This window comes from Oncorhynchus tshawytscha, linkage group LG10 (genome assembly GCF_018296145.1).
Source record: "Oncorhynchus tshawytscha isolate Ot180627B linkage group LG10, Otsh_v2.0, whole genome shotgun sequence".
In the NCBI taxonomy this organism is placed as follows: domain Eukaryota; kingdom Metazoa; phylum Chordata; class Actinopteri; order Salmoniformes; family Salmonidae; genus Oncorhynchus; species Oncorhynchus tshawytscha.
Genome location: NC_056438.1, coordinates 35974247 through 35996192, shown reverse-complemented (window position 1 = coordinate 35996192; position 21946 = coordinate 35974247). Strand labels below are relative to the sequence as shown.

The window sequence follows — 21946 nt, the reverse complement described above, 5'->3', positions numbered from 1 at the left end:
TTCTGAGGCCCCGTGTTATTCCGAGGATAGGCTAATCGGTTTAGCAGTCATGGACTCTGGCTAAAATGAAGGGGGTGGCAGATAAATGTCTAGTTCGAATTAAGTATTTTAAATAAGACACTATTGATCATCACTATAAGAATAAAATACAATCATGAATTGTCAACAAAAAACGAAAAGATTTTAAATTGATTAAATGTGTAAAATAAATGCGTTATTCATTAAAGATATTACAGAACCACAATAAAACAATTTCTTATGAAATACTGCCGTCTTTGTCTCCTTTTTTCTCGCATGTTTTCCCTTGGAGTTCCTCCCCCTGCGGCGTTGGGCGGAGTTTCATACCGAAACAGACGCTTCTTTTGTCGGATCCGTTTCAACCTGACTCCCTGGGGTTTACGGCTGAAAAATAGACACTTAAACAGCCCTAAAATAATTAACACGAATACCTTGATTTTTAGTATCAACGCTGGTTTCTAACTGTCACGAAAGGTGAGTGAAAAGTTGTGTTTTGACGACGTTATAAGCGATTTTCAAGTCGTGTCTCCCCCAGTCTTTGTAACACTCATGGCGGCTCTGCAGTGAGAGCTTTGGGGCAAGAGCAAACAGATGCGCCCGCTCGCGTATCTGTTTTTCAGGAAATCCTCACTTTATAAGCGTTTCTGAAATGTGCACTTACTATTTTTGGTAGCTTATAAAACCACATGGATAGTTAATTGTGCAATCTCCTCCAAATTATACCATTAAAATGACTTTTCACAAAATAACGAATTATACTACCAAACTGCACGTGTCCTACACATCCAGGCTGCTAATAAGAAATTAAGTCGACTGAGCGTGTTTTTATGTAACATTTCGTGGTATAATATAATATTATTTTCAAAAATGTGTTCGGTAAGAATACTTTTCTTGCCAGCGGAAGCTGCGTTTTGACTCCTGCCGGAATAAGGGCGCCATTACTGGGGTAGGAAGCAGAAAACGGTCGGTGTTCCCAAGACAAATTTATAAGGCTATGAGTAGCCTTGACTCAAAAATAGAAGTACATTACATTAGCAATGCCACGGCCCCTCGAAATATTTGAATGCAGTATATGATGAGCATTTAATATATTTTCATAGTTTTAGATATTCCCTAAATGTAAATGGTAGATGGGAAACGCATGCATGTGGCAAGTTTTTTTGTGTGCAATGTAGGCCTATGTTCTCGAATAAGTTTGGAGGATCTGTTGTGTGTTCCGAAGTTTGACCTTATGAGCGGGCCATAACACTGTAGCCTATACACCGAGAAAGCGGCGCCTCGGTCGGGTGCACAGCTGCGCCACCGATTGGGGGATACGGGCGGGGGTAGTCGCGCACTTTCTGGCAGTTTGATTCAGCCCGCCGCCATGGAATGTTCAAGCTGTTCCAACATTCTATTCCCTTCTCTAAAATGCTCCCTCCGCCTAGGCTATCTACCAAGGCTAGCCTATATACCAAACCAGTCGCGGTTAGTTAGGCTTTCGGTTAGGGGCCCGATGGAAAATAAGCAGAAAAATGGCCTGGCCGCGGAACTAATCGGTCCCTAGCCCTTGATCATGACTCCGAGGTCATTGGACCTCGGTGTCTTCTGTACGGGAGTTAAGAGCCCTGTAGCTTGGTCTGAACATTAACACACGCTCGCGGTACAGTTTTGGAAGCATAAGGACCTTATTTTCATATCTGCAATAGAAAATAATTCTGCTGCTATTGAAAAATCACACGTTGAAACAAAACATTGATCGGTCCTACAATTATATTGTGTGCCACTGCCCTGAAGCAGTGACTGCCTGAAGCAGCACTGCCCTACGCAATGTTGTTCTCTTATGATATAGGATGGACTTGGGCAGAGGGTCCATGTAACGCTTATTAGTCTAATAATCTAATACACTGATTAAAATATAATAATATAATGTTAGTTTCAATCTCTTAAGTTCTCTATTTTCTGATCCACTTGTTTAAATTGAATAATATAGAACTGTTTTTAATTGACACATTTTCTACATTGTAAAATTGAGATTTTGATATTGTTGTGATAATTTTCTAAATCATCTTTATTCCTTTGAAAATGAATGGTACTGTCACTGACTGTGAAGCCATGGAGTTGTGTGCATCAGTCCCTACAGGCTTCCCTTCAAATTCACTACAATGTTATCCTCAATCCCCTGCATATGCCAACACCTTGCATAGAGAGTCTAACAGCTAGGCCTAGCCAATATGTCGAAATGGATGGTTAATTTACAAATCTGCGTAATGACATGGTGTTTTAGTACAATTCCAATGAAGTAGCCCAATAGGCCTAAACGTATTATCTTGTGAATGTTGCCTAATGCACGGATTGCGCCGAAGGATTGTGCATCCCGGGCACATTGGCTGCCCCGGAACACCTGTGATGTGCAGCTTGCATAGTAAAGCCCTGTCTTAGCAATTTTACGGTCCATTATTATAACCTATTGCAGGTGTAGAGTAAACACTAGCCTCTATACGATGAACAAGTAGCTTAAGTTAGCGGTATAGCTGAGAGGAATGCATAGCCTGTAACGGAGACGATGCCCTTGTTTTGGGGTAACCTATGCAGCCTTCATTCCTCCCATCCTCGAAGACATCACCGATTAGATGTGTGAAAATAGATTTTATGCTAGGCTACCAACCAAGTCATGTCAGATCAGGGATTATTTCTGTAACCTATGATCATTGGTCACCAGTGATCATATATATACACTGCTCAAAAAAATAAAGACAACACTTAAACAACACAATGTAACTCCAAGTCAATCACACTTCTGTGAAATCAAACTGTCCACTTAGGAAGCAACACTGATTGACAATAAATTTCACATGCTGTTGTGCAAATGGAATAGACAACATGTGGAAATTATAGGCAATTAGCAAGACACCCCCAATAAAGGAGTGGTTCTGCAGGTGGTGACCACAGACCACTTCTCAGTTCCTATGCTTGCTGGCTGATGTTTTGGTCACTTTTGAATGCTGGCGGTGCTTTCACTCTAGTGGTAGCATGAGACGGAGTCCACAACCCACACAAGGGGCTCAGGTAGTGCAGCTCATCCATGATGGCACATCAATGCGAGCTGTGGCAAGAAGTTTTGCTGTGTCTGTCAGCGTAGTGTCCAGAGCATGGAGGCGCTACCAGGAGACAGGCCAGTACATCAGGAGATGTGGAGGAGGCCGTAGGAGGGCAACAACCCAGCTGCAGGACCGCTACCTCCGCCTTTGTGCAAGGAGGAGCAGGAGGAGCACTGCCAGAGCCCTGCAAAATGACCTCCAGCAGGCCACAAATGTGCATGTGTCTGGTCAAACGGTCAGAAACAGACTCCATGGTGGTGGTATGAGGACCCGAAGTCCACAGGTGGGGGTTGTGTTTACAGCCCAACACCGTGCAGGACGTTTGGCATTTGCCAGAGAACACCAAGATTGGCAAATTCGCCACTGGCGCCCTGTGCTCTTCACAGATGAAAGCAGGTTCACACTGCGCACGTGACAGACGTGACAGAGTCTGGAGACGCCGTGGAGAACGTTCTGCTGTCTGCAACATCCTCCAGCATGACCGGTTTGGCGGTGGTTCAGTCATGGTGTGGGGTGGCATTTCTTTGGGGGGCCTCCAGCCCTCCATGTGCTCGCCAGAGGTAGCCTGACTGCCATTAGGTTACAGAGATGAGATCCTCAGACCCCTTGTGAGACCATATGCTGGTGCGGTTGGCCCTGGGTTCCTCCTAATGCAAGACAATGCTAGACCTCATGTGGCTGGAGTATGTAAGCAGTTCCTGCAAGAGGAAGGCATTGATGCTATGGACTGGCCCACCCGTTCCCCAGACCTGAATCCAATTGAGCACATCTGGGACATCATGTCTCGCTCCATCCACCAACACCACGTTGCACCACAGACTGTCCAGGAGTTGACGGATGCTTTAGTCCAGGTCTGGGAGGAGATCCCTCAGGAGACCATCCGCCACCTCATCAGGAGCATGCCCCGGCATTGTAGGGAGGTCATACAGGCACGTGGAGACCACACACACTACTGAGCCTCATTTGGACTTGTTTTAAGGACATTACATCAAAGTTGGATCAGCCTGTAGTGTGGTTTTCCACTTTAATTTTGAGTGTGACTCCAAATCCAGACCTCCATGGGTTGATAAATTTGATTTCCATTGATAATTTCTGTGATTTTGTTGTCAGCACATTCAACTATGTAAAGAAAAAAAGTATTTAATAAGAATATTTAATTCATTCAGATCTAAGATGTGTTATTTTAGTGTTCCCTTTATTTTTTTGAGCAGTATATATAAGCAAAAAAAAGAAACGTTCTCTCACTGTCAAATGCGTTTATTTTCAGTAAACTTGTGAAAATATTTGTGTGAACATAAGATTCAACAACTGAGACATAAACTGAACAAGTTCCACAGACATGTGACTAACAGAAAGGGAATAATGTGTCCCTGAACAAAGGGGGGTCAAAAGTAACAGTCAATGCAGCTGGTGGCCACACCAGATACTAAGTACTGCAGTGCATCTCCTCATGGACCGCACCAGATTTGCCACTCAGGAGTGGTCCTTGAATTGCTTCTCTTCCCACAGACACGTTTGCGAATTATCCTTGCTTCACTCCTCACACAGCCGTTGGATAGGTCTATAATGCTGATATGCTATAGTCTACTTTATAGTCCCTTGCCCACTGTAGCTTACAGGTAATGGGTACACAATTTAGTGGGCTGCTGAAGGTTTAGTCTGGCTTTGGTGTATAATGGGCTGCAAAATAGCGGTGTTGCAAATTTGGAGGGCAGGTCAATATAGGACATGTATTTACTAAATAAACTAAAGTAAAAAATAAATAAAAAATCTTTTAAAAAAAAAGTAACAAAATAGCATTTAACAAGGCTATATAGAGGGGTTCTACACTATGACTATGCAAGGTGTTCACCTAGGCTACGCAGTAGAACTTTGCAGCAAATTCGGATGGCAGACTGACAGGGACTCAGTCCCAGGTCTCTTCGCTGTCAGTTACAGTGCAAAGAGTTTCTTCATTTGGTTGTGCTTATAACGCATCATGGTCGTTTTAAGAGTGCATGCCTATAGTCTGAAGTTGCCAGGGGGAAACTTGTGTGCACAGTGACGCCTGTTATACCAAACATTAGGAACACCCCATGGCAACTGTGCATGGCCTATTGGTTAGCCTACTTGTAGTAAAGACGTCTGACCTTCGTCAGCTGAATAATTGGCATAACGTGCACCCTCTCCGTGTCAATGTTTTTGAACATATTTAGTCGTGGACATAACCATAGTATAACGTATTAGAACCCTTGGTTGGAACGTCAAAAGTCAGTTCTTGAATTTGAGAAATCTTGTGTAGATCAATATCTTTACGTATTGGAATATCTGCCTACATGTACAAATGACCTCAACTAACCTGTACCCCGCATACTGACTCTGTACCGGTACCCCCTGTAATATAGCCTCGTTATTTTGTGTTACTTTTAAATTATTTTTTACTTTAATTTATTTGGTCAATATTTTCTTAACTCTTCTTGAACTACACTTTTGCTTAAAGGCTTGTAAGTAAGCATTTCACGGCAAGGTCTACACGTATTCGGCACCTGTGACAAATAAAGTTTGCTTTGATTTTGTGGTTCCAGAATCTCTAGGAATCGGGTCAGTTGAGCTGCCCACAGACGCTGCACCATGAACGGCAGCAGCAGTGTGCCCTCTGCCTCCCAGACCATTCAGATAAAAACCGAGCCAGGTAGGCCAAATAATCAAACCACCATTCATCAACCACAAGCTATATCATTTCTTCTAGTAATAGTTTTGTAATTTTGTGTATCCTTCCTTCATGCTTATGTAATTACATGTAGGTGTATGTTTTTATCTTGTAATATTGTGTTGAATTCTGGTTGACTTTGAAAGATCAATGTGTTTGACATTTGCTTAGGTATGTGTCTGTTGTTTATCTATTCCAGGGTCAGCTTGAGGTTTATTGTGTCTACTAAAGGGGCCAGTCAAAACAAATGAAACGCATGCCCTTTGATGTTGCTTGATGGTTGTCAGTTTGTCTGTTTTAGTTGTGGATGCATGGAGTAAGGAGGACTGCCTCACTCTTTTGGAGAGGATTCGGAGCTTGTTGCCTGATGGTGATGCCATGAAATACAAAACCACCGAGTCCCACTTTGACTGGGAGAAGGTCTGCTTCGGAGACTTTACTGGCGACATGTGCAAACAGAAGTGGGCGAAGGTGTCTACTGAGGTTAGCCAATCACAATTTCAGCCAATCACAAAAGCAGAAAATCTATTTTCTGTGTGGAGGGAAGAGTGCCACAGAAATTGCAGAAAAAAATGTCTGTCGTCTCTATCTACTGGCAAAATGGCACTATGAAAATGTTTACAACAGAATTTCTGTTTTTTTATCTATTTGATACGGTCTTCAGGTGCGGAAGTTTAGGACTATGACAGAGCTCATAGTTGACGTCATTGAGTTTGTGAAGAACCCTTACAAAGGGAAGAAATTGAAGGTAAAGAATCAGATTTTACCTTATACTCATGACATTCCATGAAATACTAGGGTTATTTGGAGGAGGAGACTTGATCATTCACAATACTGTTGCCAATCTCACGCCTTCTACCATATGAATGGCAATTATTCTGTTTTCCACCCTATTAGACACACCCAGACTTCCCAAAGAAACCACTTACGCCGTATTTCCGGTTCTTTATGGAGAAGCGAGCTAAGTATGCCAAGATCCACCCGGAGATGAGCAACCTTGACCTCACCAAGATTCTGTCCAAGAAATACAAGGAGCTCCCAGACAAGAAAAAGGTGATGGTCAACTCTACCCTGCTCTTTCATTATGCCTTTGGGATCATCTTTATTTAATTAAAAGCAGCTCTTTCATCTAAACATGACATCACTGTATAGAAAACCTGAGAGTGGTATGTGAATACACTTACCTGAACTAATTACTTTCTTTTCTTGCTTCAAATTTGATAGCTTTCTGTACAGCTACACATCTTCAATTGTAGCAGCTGTTAGTTTTTCAGTTAATAGCTAATTCACTGAGGGTTACTCTCTGTTCCCCACAGCAAAAGTACATCACAGAGTTTCAGCGAGAGAAGGAGTCATTTGAGAAGAATATGGCCCGATTCAAGTGAGTGGCATTTTCTCTTTCAAGCCGGTTAACAAGTTACTTAGTGTTCGGTGGCCAAATTAACTTCCTCTACTGGATAATAACCAACACTTTCCAAAGCTGACTAATTTCCCTTAAAAAAAACGCAGGTGATCACCCCTCTATCTGTTTGTTGAAAGGGTATACCACCCATATACAGCTGCCTTATATCTTTGCTCTTGTTCACGTCCAGAGAGGACCACCCGGAGTTGATAGAGGAGAGAAAGAAGTCGGACCTTCCTGAGAAGCCCAAGACGCCCCAGCAGCTGTGGTACAACCATGAGAAGAAGACCTACATGAAGCTCCACCCTGATGTGAGTGTTTGCAGAGGACCCATCCAGCTAAGTCTGGGATTTTGCTGAATGGAACTGTTGAGTGTTGTGCTTCCATTAATTCACCCTCAAAAGAAAATGTCCCTGTTGGAGTCCTTTGTGGTGAATGCCTTTCCTTTCTCTGGGGTTACCAGGTGAGCCAAAAGGAGCTGAAGGAGGCTCTGAGGAGACAGTGGTCCCAGCTCTCAGACAAGAAGAGACTAAAATGGATCAGCAAGGCCCTGGAGCTGCAGAAAGACTATGCGGTAAGAGGTTAGAGGTGAAGGGTCAAGAGTAAATATTCAATAGAATAGCACCTTGTCAGGACACAACTTGGTAATCCTTTACTACCTTTTCCTGGTAGAGTAAACCAGCACATTTTCATCATGTGTGATATACACTGCCTAGAGAGTAACATGCACATTTCTAAATAAATAGTATTTAATCCCTTTTAGGAAAGTCACAATCAATTACAATTTCACAGATTAAGTCTTGATGAGGAGAAATTGTCCATAATTTCTCATTGTCAACCAAAAAGTTTGATTAAATCTATGGTTCTCACTACAGGGCAGTATGAAGGTCTACCAAGAGGCCCATCCAGATGCTGAAGAGCACGTCAAGTCCGTCCTCACCAAAGCTGAGCGGCAGCTCAAGGACAAGTTTGACGGCAGGCCAACCAAACCACCGCCGTAAGTTGCTTGATCGGAGTCACATTATTTGAATGAAAGAATAGTGGGCAAGTGGAGAGAGGGTAGAGGAATGTATAGGGGCACAGAAAAGCGACTGAGGTGGCGCTCAAACCCCCTGTCGCCAGGAAATATGTGGTCCAGTGTCGGCAGCGCTACCACTGCCAGACCCCTGTGGTCTCTAGGCAGTTCTGTAAAGACCAAAAGGGATTTTTGCCCTCATAATTTTTTTAAATCCAGAGATTATGGATAGGAGATCCTTTATTTATTTGCAAACAGTAAGTTAGCTCTTGGTTTCTGTGGGGTTTAAAGACCTGTGGTGTAGTTGAATTCTATGGCGCTGATCTAATGGTTTTCGGTCTTCAGGAACGGTTACTCCCTATACTGTGCCGAGCTGATGGTGAACATGAAGGATGTTCCCAGTACGGAGCGTATGGTGCTGTGCAGTAAGCAGTGGAAGGTGATGACGCAGAAGGAGAAGGACATGTTTCAGAAACGCTGTGAGCAGGTCAGTCTTGTTCAGCTCCGTTCATGAGGAAATGCAATGAAACACCAAGTCCTGGACTTGGTCCTCTTGCTTCTTTTTAATAGCTGCTTCAAGTATTTTGGCCTCTGTTGATTTCAATTGTTTGTTTTTTGCTGCCCTGTCATGCTGCTTCTGGGAAACCTTGCAGAAAATATAGATGAATACATGTTTATAGCTGTAGAAGTGTTGTGAAGGTTTAAAAGGATTTCTGTCATGATAACAAAGTTTTTTTTTTGTCATTCACAAATCTGAGCAATGCTCTTTCTTTCACCCCGCTGTTGGTGTTTCTGGCAACAGAAAAAGAAGCAGTATGAAATTGACCTACAGAGGTTTCTAGAGGTAAGTAGAACTGAATATAACCATATCTGTAGTACTGTACATATCACACTACACATGCTTAGCTGACCTGAGTTTTAGAAGTGGAAGTCTATGAAAGCCTCTGTCGGTTCTGTTTCCCCAGAGTCTCCCAGAGGAGGAGAGGGACCGCGTGATGACGGAGGAGAAGCTGGGGGGCTCGCGGCTGGGCATGGGGGCTGCTGGCAGCCCGCATGGAGCCAAGTCCCCCTCCGCCAAGGTGGGTCTCACAAAACTACAACAGGTATGTCACCACCTATCAGCCACTTGGCAAGTTGGGATATAGCTTTCTAAGTTACAGTGAACGCTTTTTTCACCTGGTCAGGCACAAGTAAGGTTTACTAAGCGGTTCATATGTTGGGTCATGGGGATGTTTGAGCTGTTAAGATGCAGTGAGGGTGGATTGTTTACATTTTAAAGCAGTGGATGCTGGTGGAAGGAGCTATAGGAGGACGGGTTTATTGTAATAGAAAAATGGAACAGTTTCAAACACAGTTTGATATCTATTACAATGAGCACATCCTCCTATTTCTCCTCACACTAGCCTCCTCTGTTTTAAAAGTGTACTAGGTACACAATGTATATGTGACGCCAGGTTTGTCTCTATCGCATTCCTTCAGGAGCGCTGTCGCGAAGCTGAGCTGGAGCACTGGGTGCACGCTGGCCTGACGGCGAAAGAGAAGCGTGACGGCAAGAAGAGGACCAAAATCCCTGAGACGCCCAAGACTGCCGAGGAGATGTGGCAACAGAGCGTCATAGGAGACTACCTGGCCAAGTACAGGGTGAGCGAGCAGCATTTTGTGTCCGCAAAACAGCCCTAGATAAAAACATTTTTTTTATAAACTGTAGGTCCATATACATTTTTATAGTTTTCTATTTGGTTTTAGTAGTTATCTTTTCCAACGACATAACTTTAAAACATTTTTTTAATACGGTATACCTTGATGGGTCAATTCAAATTGGCTCGTGGGCCTGTTGTGGCCTACGGGCTGCCAGTTGAAGACCCCTGCCGTACTGCATCTAGGGATGCGTTTTAATCCATAGAGTCCTAAGGTTTAAAAATTCTGTGTCCTGTGTCTTGTGGTTAGAGTGACCGCAAGAAGGCCCAGAGTGCTATGGAGTCGGCTTGGAAGGCCATGGAGAAGAAGGAGAAGATCCCGTGGATCAAGAAGGCGGCCGATGACCAGAAGCGATACGAGGTTCAGTACCGGCCCGTGGTCAGTGACCAGATGTTTTGACCGCTGTCTTCTTCGGTTGTGCTGAAGAAATGTCAAAATGTTGGTCGCCCTCCCCACCCCCTGCCCTTTCTCTTTCCTCTCTCTCCACCATCCCTCTTCGTTGCACACCCTTCTCCAAGCTACCCCCGACGGAGTGTGGAGTTGGTGGATCCGTCCCGTCTGAATGCGTTTGCGTGATCTCAGTTCTTCTTGTTCTTCTTTGTTTCTTCTGCTTTCTGCCATTGTACCAGAGTCTTGACATTTGCGTGTTTGTTTGCTGGATGTCACTGTTTGCTCACTGTTGAAGTATGTAATGTGAGGGCCTCCCAAGTGGCACAGTGGTTTAAGGCACTGCATCGCAGTTGCTAGCTGTGTCTCTAGAGATCCTGGTTCGAGTCTGTCGCACCTGGCCGTGACCTGGAGACTCATGGGGCGGCGCACAATTAGCCCAGCTTCGCCCGGGTTAGGGGAGGGTTTGGCCGGCAGGGATGTCCTTGTCCCATCGCATTCTAGCGACTCCTGTGGCTGGCCGGGCGCATGCACTCTGACACGGTCGCCAAGTGGACGTTGTTTCCTCCGACACTCTGGTGTGGCTGGCTTCCGGGTTAAGCAGGCATTGTGTCAAGAAGCGGTGTGGCTTGGTTGGGTCGTGTTTCGGTGAACGTGTGGCTCTCGACCTTCGCCTCTCCCGAGTCCATACGGGAGTTGCAGCGATGAGACAAGACTGTAACTACCAATTGGATACCATGAAATTGGGGAGAAAAATGGGCAAAAAATAAAAAGTATGTAATGTGTATTTCTATTGATTATCCATTCAACTGTCCCGGTGTGTAATTTTCATGGGCATACCATTAACCCTATTGCTGACCTGGGTCAAATACTTTCAAATACTTGATTTAATTTGCCCGATAAAATGGAGCCCCCGTATTCCAAGTATTTGACATGTACAGTACACCCAGGTGTGTGTGTGTGTGGACTGTGCTCGTGGTGTAATGACAGTTCTTCTCCCACAGAGGGAATTGTTGGAGTCTAGAATGCCCCAGTCAGGAGCAGGCCAGAGGAAACCCAAGTTTGAAGGGGAGCCCAAGAAGCCACCAGTGTGAGTATCCACACGCCGACTCTTTTGAGTGTTATTGCTATTACTGGTGTCTTTTTATCATATGGTTTCTTTTCTTGGCTTATCCTGGCCCATGTTCGTTTTCATTTTCTCTGTCTATTTGCTCAGTCCCTTTTCCCCAAATGTCTTATCCTCTTTTCTTATTTTTCCACACCCTGTCAGTATCATTGTTTTTCTCCTTTTTCATGTCGTTCACCACCTTATTCATGCACTTTGTCTAGAACCTCTTAGATTCACCTACTTTTGCGTGTTGCTAATTGTTGTTTGTGTAGGTCCCTTGTATGTCCTTTTGTCAATTTCTATAGTGCCTTCAGAAAGTATTCACACCCCTAGACTTTTTCCACATTTTGGTGTTACAGCCGGAATTTAAAACGTTTTCAGTTTTTGGTCACTGGCTTACACACAATACCCCATAATGTCAAGATGGGATAATGTTTTTCAAAATGTTTACAGATTTTTAATTAAAAATTAAAAGCTGATATCTTGAATTAATAAGTATTCAACCCTTGAGTCAATAAGTTATTGCAAGCCTAAATAAGTTCGAGTAACAATATGCTAAATAAGTTGCATGAACTCACTCTGTGTGCAATAATAGTGTTTAACATGATTTTTGAATGACTACTTAATCTCTGTACCCTACACATACAATTATCTGTAAGATCCCTCAGTCGAGCAGGGAAGTTCAAGCACCAATTCAACCACAAAGAACAGGGTTTTCCAATGCCTTGCAAATATGGGCACCTATTGGTAAATGGGTACAAAGAAAAAAAGCAGACATTGAATATCCCTTTGAGCATGGTATTAATTTCACTTTAGATGGTGTATCAATTAACTTAGTCAATGCAAAGATACAGGCGTCCTTCCTAACTCAGTTGTCAGAGAGGAAGGAAACCGCTCAGGGATTTCACCATGAGGTCAAAGGTGACTTTAAAACAGTTAGAGTTGAAGGATGGGTCAACAACATTGTAGTTACTCCACAACACTAACCTAACTGACAGTGAAAAGGAAGCCTGTACAGAATAAACATTCCAAAAAATGCATCCTGTTTATGACAAGGCACTAAAGTAATCCTGCAAATGTGGCAAAGTAAATAACTTTTTGTCCTGAATACAAAATGTTAATGTATTCAGCAAATCTAGTACAAAAAATTACTGACTAACATTCTCCATATTTTCAAGCATAGTGGTTGCTGAATTATGTTATGGGTATGCTTGTAACTGTTAAGGATGGGAGTTTTTCAGCATGAAAAATAAATGGAATGGAGTTCAGCACAGGCCAAATCCTAGAGGAAAACTTGGTTCAGTCTGCTTTACACCAGACACTGAGATGAATTCACTTCTTAACAGGACAATAACTTAAAAGGCCAAATCTACACTGGGGTTACTTACCAAGAAGACAGTGAATGTTCCGAGTTAGATTTTCAAGCAGATTTTTGTCTAAACTATGGCTTGAAAATGACAAGACTTGAAAATGGTTGTCCAGCAATGATCAACAACCAATTTGACAGACCTTGACAATTGGGGAAAGGTTGCACAATCCAGGTGTGGAAAGCTCTTAGAGATTTACCCAGAAAGACTCCCAGATTGTAATCGCTGCCAATGTTGATTCTAATGTGTATTGACTCGGGGTATAATATGTAACTAATCAAAATATATTAGTGTTCAAATGTTTCTTCCACTTTGACATTACATAGTATTTTGTGTAGATTGTTGACCAAAAATGACAATTAAATCCATTTTAATCCCACTTTGCAACACAACCAAATGTGGAAAAAGTCTAGGGGTGTGAATACTTTCTGAAGGCACTGTAAATATGTATACTGGACAAAAATAAAACGCAACATGCAACAATTTCAAAGACTTTATTGAGTGACAGTTCATATATGGAAATCAGTCAATTGAAATAATAAATGGGGCCTTAATTTATGGATTTCAAATGACTGGGAATACAGATATACATCTGTTGGTCACAGATACCTTAAAAATGTTGGAGTGACCAACATTTGCCTCATGCAGTGCGACACATCTCCTTCGCATAGAGTTGAACAGGCTGTTGATTGTGGCCTGTGGAATGTTGTCCCACTACTCTTCAATGGCTATGCGAAGTTGCTGGATATTGGCGGGAACTGGAACACACTGTCGATCCAGAGCATCCCAAACATGCTCAATGGGTGACATGTCTGGTGGGTATGCAGGCCATGGAAGAACTGCGATATTTTCAGCTTCCAGGAATTGTGTACTGATCCTTGTGACAAGGGGCCATTTATTTTCATGCTGTAACATGAGGTGATGGCGGCGGATGAATGGCACGACAATGGGCCTCGGGATCTCGTCATGGTATCTCTGTGCATTGAAATTGCCATTGATAAAAATGCAATTGTGTTTGTTGTCTGTAGCTTATGCCTGCCCTTAACATGACCCCGCCGCCACCATTGGGCACTGCTCGACCACACAACGCCATACTGTACACGTAATCTGCGGTTGAGAGGCCGGTTGAACGCATTTCCAAATTATGTAAAATTATGTTGGAGGTGGCTTGAATTAATATTAAATTCTCTGGCAATAGTTCTGGTGCACATTCCAGCAGTCAGCATGCCAATTGCACACACACAAACTTGAGAAAACGGATCATTTTAGAGTGGCTTTTTTTATTGTCTTATATTTCCATTTATTTTTTATCCCCTGTCCCCGCAGGAGGCCTTTTGCCTTTTGGTAGCCCGTCATTGTAAATAAGAATTTGTTCTTAACTGACTTGCCTAGTAAAATGAAATAAGCTTGTTGTGCATATGGAACATTTCTGGGATCTTTAATTTTAGCTCATGAAACATGGGACACTTTACATGTTGCGTTTTTATATTTTTGTTCAGTGTATTTAGATGGACCTATGCCATTCCTTTGCTCATGGATTGCAGTTTGTATCAGGGATGCGACAAATGGACGTTTAAACTGCAATATGTAACTTTTTGGGCGACCCGACCAGATTCACACTTCTCATTGAAAGCAAGTCCAAAAAGCGGTAATTCTGTTCTATGGGCGCCATTTCTAAGCTTCCCGTTCTGAAAGTTTATTTTTTATGGTTTTATTACTGGTTGACTAAAGTAGGGAAATATGATGCCGTTTAGAATAAAACATTAGTCTTGTCTAAGTTTATTTTAAGATGTTTTGCAAACTGCTATAGTGTGCCATTTTTAGAATAGGTTACAACCCCCCATAACTTTAGACAGGATCCAGACTGAAATATGCAAAAGAAAACTTGTTTTGATGGAGGCAAATTGTGTATTCATTATTCTAGGGGCCTAGTTTGTTTCATGTTTAACAAAATCCTGCCCACTAAGTTTAAACTCACAAATGAAACACAGGGCAAAATAAAACAAGCACCAAATGTGGGTATCTACTGGTTAAAAGGGGAAGAATTGTTTCTTTCTAATGCTGCTAGCTGTATGTCTCAACTCCCACTATAAAGAGAATAAACACCCTGTTGAAATCGGAGTAATGGTGAACAATGATATTGCTGAGAGAGACGCACCTGTTTCAGTAGCGCGAGTTGCGGCTCAAATGGGCTTGGCGGTCCTTTTAATTTGGCCGCATATCAACTGCAATCATTTCTGTAATCAGCGCTTTGTTAAAGATGTGTGTAGTGCTTTGTATCTGTGGCAAATAATTTGAAAGATGCTGCATATCCCCACTAATATTACAGCATTGTTGCGTAATAAAAATAGGTAGGCCTATTTTGTTAAATATTTCCCTTTAGGATGAGGAGTGGGACCTGTTAGTGGTCGTTTTGTGATAACTGCACTGTGATTAAGAAATGTAAAAACAATTCTGTTTTAGTTTTTTTTTTTTCTTAATGTTAAGTATTACATTTCATTTAAATGTTCCCACCCTTAGTTTGTATTGACTGATCTGTGGGTGTAATTAATCTTGAATTAAACCATTCTCCCTGTCGCTCTCTCCCTCTTTCTCTGCAGGAGCGGCTACCAGATGTTCTCCCAGGAGCTGCTGACCAACGGCGAGCTAAACCACTTCAGCCTGAAGGAGCGCATGGTGGAGATCGGCAAGCGCTGGCACAAACTCAGCCAGAGCCACAAGGACAAGTACAAGAAGCTGGTGGAGGAGCTGCAGATTGAGTACAAGGCCGAGCTGGAGGCTTGGGTCAAGGTAAGGGAGGGTAATCTTTGGGTCAAATAATGACTATTTGTTAGGCAACTTTCTGAACAGTGGACACCGAAGGTCGCCTTGCCTGAAAATAATCAAATAAACATTAAAAAATCAAACTGAACGAGACAGATTGCGTAAGGCGACATTGATACACGACGCAAACTTATAACCTGTGTTGTATTCTTCTAAAATCATTAAACAGTTGAAATGATAGATCAAATGTTATCAGAGCCTTTGGAAGAAATCAGTCTTAACATAATTTATTTAGTCATTTCTTCCCCCTTACTATTTTTCCCTCTTTCTTTCTCTTTTCCCCTTCAGTCTCTCTCTCCCCAGGAGCGAGCTGTTTATAAAGAGTTCTCCACCACAGTGAGTTGCACTCTCTCAAATATGTTCTTGACATCCCACTCAACCCTCATTCAAGATAGCACTTCATATACAATGCCCCAAACATTTTTTGAAATTTTTATTCATCCGTTATTTTACCAGGTAAGTTGACTGAGAACATATTCTCATTTACAGTAACGACCTGGGGAATAGTTACAGGGGAGAGGAGGGGGATGAATGAGTCAATTGTAAACTGGGGATGATTAGGTGCCTGTGATGGCTTTGAGGGCCAGATTGGGAATTTAGCCAGGACACCGGGGGTTAACACCCCTACTCTTACGATAAGTGCCATGGGATCTTTAATGACCTCAGAGTCAGGACACCCGTTTAACGTCCCATCCGAAAGATGGCACCCTACACAGGGCGGTGTCACTGCCCTGGGGCATTGGGATATTTTTTAGACCAGAGGAAAGAGTGCCTCCTACTGGCCCTCCAACACCACTTCCAGCTGCATCTGTTCTCTCATCCAGGGACTGACCAGGAGCAGTGGTATGCTGCTGGCAAACATACATTCATGCTATAACCTTTCAAATTGTATTTGTCACATATGCCGAACACAACAGGTGAAATGCTTACTTACAAGCCCTTAACCAACAATGCAGTTACGAAAAATAAGTGTTAAAATCCCGTTAGTGGGATCATTTGTCAACATCCGCTGAATTGCAGAGCGCCAAATTCAAATAAAATTACTAAAAATATTACATTTTCATGAAATCACAAGTGCAATATAGCAAAACACAGCTTAGCTTGTTAATCCACCTGGCGTGTCAGATTTCAAAAAAGCTTTACAGCAAAAGCTATCCAAGCGTTTATGTTAGGACATCTCTCTCAGCAGACAAAACATTAAACAGCTAGCAGCAAAGTAGATTGGGCACGAAAGTCAGAAAAGCAATAAAATGAATCGCTTACCTTTGATGATCTTTGGATGTTTGCACTCACGAGACTCCCAGTTACACAATAAATGTTCCTTTTGTTCCATAAAGATTTTTATATCCAAAATACCTCCATTTGGTTGGCGTGTTTTGTTCAGAAATCCACAGGCTCGAGCGGTCACGACGGTGCAGACACAAATTCCAAATAGTATCTGTAAAGTTTGTAGAAACATGACAAACGTTTTTTATAATCAATCCTCAGGTTTTATTTCAACCGGACCGTAGCTTTTTCAATAGGAGAGAGATAATGTCTGCTCCAAGCTGTTGCGCATGCAAAACTCTGCTGGCACCCAGCCATCCACTGACACGATGTGATCCTTCTTGCTAATTTTTCAGAATAAAAGCCTGAAACTATGTCTAAAGACTGTTCACACCATGTGGAAGCCACAGAGAAAGGAATCTGATTGATATCCCTTTAAATGGAGGGAAGGCATGCAATGGAACAGAGAGGTTTCAGGAAAAACAGCACTTCCTGGTTGGTTCAGACAATATTTTGATAGTTTTGGAAACTTTAGAGTGTTTTCTATCCTAATCTGACAATTATATGCATATTCTATATTCTGGGCCTGAGAAATAGGCAGTTTCATTGGGTTCGTTTTTCATCCAAACATGAAAATACTGCCCCCTACACTCAAGAGGTTAAGTAAAATTGTTTAAACAAAAGTAACAAATAATTAAACAGCAGCAGTAAAATAACAATAGTGAGGCTATATACAGGGGGTATATAGTATAGAGTCAATGTGTGGGGGCACCGGTTGAGGTAATTGAGGTAATATGTACATGTAGGTAGAGTTAAAGTGACTGCATAGAGTAGCAGCAGCCTAAAAGAGGAGGGGGGGGGGGTCAATGCAAATAGTCTGGGTTGCCCTTTGATTAGCTGTTCAGGACTGGGGGATACCTAGTCAGTTGTGAAACTGAATGCCTTTAACTGAAATGCGTCTTATGCATTTAACCCAACCACTCTGAATCAGAGATGTGTGAGGGGCTGTCTTAATCGACACCCACGTCTCCGGCACCCGGGGAACAGTGGGTTAACTACCTTGCTCAGGGGCAGAATGACAGATTTCTACCTTGTTGCTGGATCGAATCCTCGAGCTGACCTTTCGGTTACTGGCCCAACGTTCTAGCAACTAGTCCGCCCCAGGAATCTTATGGCTTGGGGGTAGAATCTGTTAAGACGCCTTTTGGACCTAGACTTGGTGCTCCGGTACTGCTTGCTGTGCTTGACAATGTTTAGGGCCTTCCTCTGACACCACCTGGTATAGAGGTCCTGGACGGCAGGAAGCTTGGCCCCAGTGATGTACTGGCCTGTATGCACTACCCTCCGTAGTGCCTTGCGGTCGGAGGCCGAGCAGTTGCCATACCAGGCAGTGATGCAGCTGTAGAACTTCATACTCCTGCTATAACCCTTATCACTAATGCTATTATAGTTGTATTCCCCATTCACATCCTTCATATTCCATAGCTACTCTTCTCTGTAGCTGGAGTACTAAAAGCTGACACCAAATATATTTGATTTAGATTAGTAAATTAAATTGCCTTGTTCTGTCGTTGTAGCCTGATGTGACTGCAGTATTGACTATCTGTATGCACAAGCGGGCATCTAACGTTACTGCATTTGAATGGGGGGTAAAAACGTAATCATATTAGCATCTAGCTACTAATCATCATTGCTTTGAGCTTGAACCGTGTTTGTGTGCTGCCCACCCTCCATCTTTGCTGCCCTGTTCTCCCTCTTTGTTCTCTTCCTCCATCTATTCATCCTCCTCCTAATCCCCCCCCGCATGCAGAAACGGCGGAGCACCACCAAAGCGCGGGGCGCCCAGGGGGCCAAGGTGTGTTTGATGGCGACAGTGAAGGGGAAGGTGGTAGGTGCCAGAGCCGCAGCAGAGGTCGGAGGGGGCAAGCGGGCCATGGCGTACCGGGCCAAGGTAACTCCGCCGCTCTCGCCAGACTGCTTCTCTCTCACACACAGAGAAGCATTAGTCACACTCACTCACTCACACACAAACACTCGGACTTTGAGGCAGCTGCATGGGTGGTGGTCAGACTGTGGTACCCTGTGCCTTGTGTGTGGGCTCCTGCAATTTTAATGGTTTAGGATTAGTTAAAGCAGGGGTTCCCATACTTGATCCAGGGGCCCCCCAGGCACTAAACAGTATAATTATTTGAATCAGCTGTGTAGTGCTAGGGCAAAAACCAAAACATGCACCCAGGGGGCTCCCAGTACTGAGTTTGGGAAACCCTGAGTTAAGGTAGATCATCAAGACCTGGATTCCTCTGGGCTTTAGTCGTCCTTACTATGATTAAGGCTCAAACAGTCTGCGGCAGTTGGAGTGTGACACTGATTACTCTTATATGCTTTTACGTCAGTGTGTTTAACTTGTTATCTTAAGGTGTTTGTGTGCGTGGTATTTGTTATGCTATCATGTTTGTCCTGTAATTGTGTATTCCATGTGCTGTTATAAATGTATGTTCTGTGCACCATTCTGTAAACGTGTGAGTTTGCGGTAAAGACCCTTTACCTGCTCTCCAGCAGGATACGTCCGACTCGGACGAGGATGATAAGACGGACTCGTCAGACTCTGATGATGAAGAATCGTCTGGCAGCTCCGACAGCGAAGATGAGGTGAATGGCACTATGCTTTAGTGTAGACTTGGGTCAAATACATAAGCAAAATATAAAGTATTTGAGGTGTGCTTAGTTTACCTGAGTTTGCATTTTGAGAGATCTGATTGGACTATTCGATTGTACTAGGCTAAATCAATCACCGCACTAATAGTAAAATGGATTTGACCCAGATGTTCTATCCTCTAGAATGACGACGACCCATCCGAGGGCTCCAGCAGCTCTTCCTCAGAGGACAGCAGTGACTCGGACTCAGATTAGCCACCCCCCCAAATAGGAGGGGCTGTGCGGGACACACCTCCTCGCGAGTCAGGCGCAGTTACAGCGGCGTCATCAATTCGCTCACAAGGAGAAATGAGACTGGAGAAAGCGAGATGAAATAAAGAGACGAATGGAAAAGTCATGCTCCCCCTGTTGACCTGGAACACTTTTATTCAACTGGGACGAGATATTTTACAGGGGCTGTTACACGTTCAATGCCTTTCTAGGTGTTTATTATGAACTTGTTGCGACCTTTTTTTTTTTTTTTTTTTTAAACTTAAGGAAATTTCTAATTAAAGCGGTTGAGGCTTTTTTTATGTTTTTGAACAAGACTGGTTTCTACAGAGTTGACTGGGAGGGGCATATTGAGGAGTTTGCTGTTTTTTGTCCTTGGGTCTAACAGTCCGTGCAGAGGGAGGACTGTTGCTGCTTTCCCTCCATTGAAACATCTGGTCAAACCCTCAAATAAAATGCACTTTTTTCTTGTGAATTCTTCTTGTGTGATTTCAACCGTTAGTTGATGTTTATTTATAGAGCTTTAATGTAAGAAGTATGCTCAGCTCTGTTACTGATGGGGTAGGTTTACAACCGAAATGGCAACCTATTCCATATAGTACACTACTTCTAGCCATAACCAAGTGAGCAGGTGGCACTTGAACATGTACGTAGTGGGAAACTAGTCTTATCATCCCTGAGCTCTGACTTGTCACATGCGGGATCTCTGTCACCTAAGGAAATTACATGCATCCACGACTTGACTGGTAGAGCTTCCGACTTAGAAATGTCTAACGCTGCGTTCATGCCCATGAAGGGACGATCCACAAAATACAGCTATACTTTTCCCCACTAACCTTGGCTGTAGTCGATTTCCCTAAACAATTTGTAGTACCTGTATGTATTTGACATTGCAAAAGTATCCCTTTCTGGGTAAGCTGACCAAATTCACTGAAAGCAAGTCTAAGAAGCGGTTGATCTATTTCTATGCTTGCAGTTTCAAACAGCTGAAAAGACATTTCTCAGCCGTTTACATGGTACAATGACTCTACACTATACTAGCTTGTTTTGTTAGGCAAACTATTAGAATATTTGCAACCAGGAAATGGCAGTGATTTCTGCATAGTCCACCTTTAAATTCTGTTTTATCAATGTCAAAATTCAGAACTAAGTCATGCAATTTTCCATTGCTCATACTGTCTTTATGTACATAATTCACAAAACAAAAATGACATGTTGCTTTTGTTTTTATATAGACATATCAATATTTAAACAATCTCCAAACTTGTCTTTCCCCAGATATAATACACACACACATCCCCTGTACCAGGAGTGATACCAATAAATAAACAGTCAACCACCTGTGCATAATGCATTTACAGTGTTTTGTAGACTTGCAACAAGCATTCAGAACAGCCCATGGATCCTTACAAATGCATTCATTAATATAAACCCTTGTAAGGTCGGTGTCCACAACATAAAAACATCCCCGTTATTTATGCATGGGATGTATCTCCATCCACCTATGTCACACTTCCACATCTGCGGTGAAAGACAGCTTGCGCCGTGTTTGTCAGACCATAAGACATCCTGAAAATCCATCTTCTCACACAATTGTCTGGCATCTGAACAGTTTGGCCTACATACTATTATGAACCCTCTATGGAAAGATGACTCTTACGAACACGTACATGTCGGTTGTTTTTGTCTGAAGGGCCCCTGGTACCAGTTGAAAAAAATGTATATTGCCAAAAAAGAAAGGGGTTAGATACATGTAAACATTTTTAAAAACAAAAATCCTGATCTTTCACATAAGGGACAGACACTTCAGAACAAACTTCCTTTAGATTTTTTTTTTTGGTGGGGGCTAGCTGTTTCATGTAGTGAATGTTATACATTTCTTTCTTCTATCAAATAATTTACTTTTTTTTCATACTTCAAGGGGTCTTATAGTAAAATGATCCTTGGTAGACCTTAAAACAATTGCATTTAGCTTTGCCTGGGGAGTGTCAAGATGGAGGCACGGTGACTTCATCACAGTGCCCTCAGTCATCTAGTGTAAATATAAATCCTTGGCATTACCCTATTCTCTTCCTGATCGGCTACATAAACTGAGAGCAAAGACAAAACACCTAGTAATACAGGGGCGAAACCACAATTACAAATCCCATGAGCCATTTCTGCCTACC

The 21946-nt window shown here is 42.8% G+C and overlaps 1 protein-coding gene across 6 annotated transcripts; it reads left to right on the top strand.

Annotated features, from left to right (window-relative positions):
• The first annotated feature begins 323 nt into the window (after positions 1-323).
• LOC112260154 (nucleolar transcription factor 1-A) lies at positions 324-21123 on the top strand. Of its 6 annotated transcripts, none has more exons than XM_024435048.2 (20): positions 324-492; positions 5663-5769; positions 6089-6270; positions 6452-6535; positions 6685-6840; positions 7104-7168; positions 7380-7500; positions 7653-7763; positions 8065-8186; positions 8550-8691; positions 9007-9048; positions 9170-9283; positions 9684-9845; positions 10152-10280; positions 11294-11379; positions 15365-15554; positions 15876-15923; positions 18664-18804; positions 19410-19502; positions 19692-21123. In XM_024435048.2, the coding sequence occupies exons 2-20, from the start codon at positions 5709-5711 to the stop codon at positions 19761-19763; spliced, it is 2121 nt and encodes a 706-aa protein (XP_024290816.1). In that variant the 5' UTR covers positions 324-492; positions 5663-5708; the 3' UTR covers positions 19764-21123. The 6 variants fall into 6 exon arrangements, with proteins under 6 accessions (XP_024290816.1, XP_042184458.1, XP_024290817.1 ...); XM_042328524.1 differs by having other exon boundaries at positions 9170-9307; positions 19413-19502; positions 19676-21123; XM_024435049.2 differs by having other exon boundaries at positions 9170-9307; positions 19676-21123.
• The last annotated feature ends 823 nt before the right edge of the window (positions 21124-21946 follow it).

What these genes read in the sequence shown, in the direction of transcription:
- LOC112260154 (XM_024435045.2), top strand. Translation starts at nt 5,709, where the DNA reads ATGAACGGCAGCAGCAGTGTGCCCTCTGCCTCCCAGACCATTCAGATA. An exon ending in AGGTTCAGTACCGGCCCGTG is followed by an intron (nt 10,281 to 11,293) that starts GTCAGTGACCAG and finishes CTTCTCCCACAG; the next exon opens with AGGGAATTGTTGGAGTCTAG. An exon ending in GCTCCGACAGCGAAGATGAG is followed by an intron (nt 19,503 to 19,691) that starts GTGAATGGCACT and finishes TCTATCCTCTAG; the next exon opens with AATGACGACGACCCATCCGA.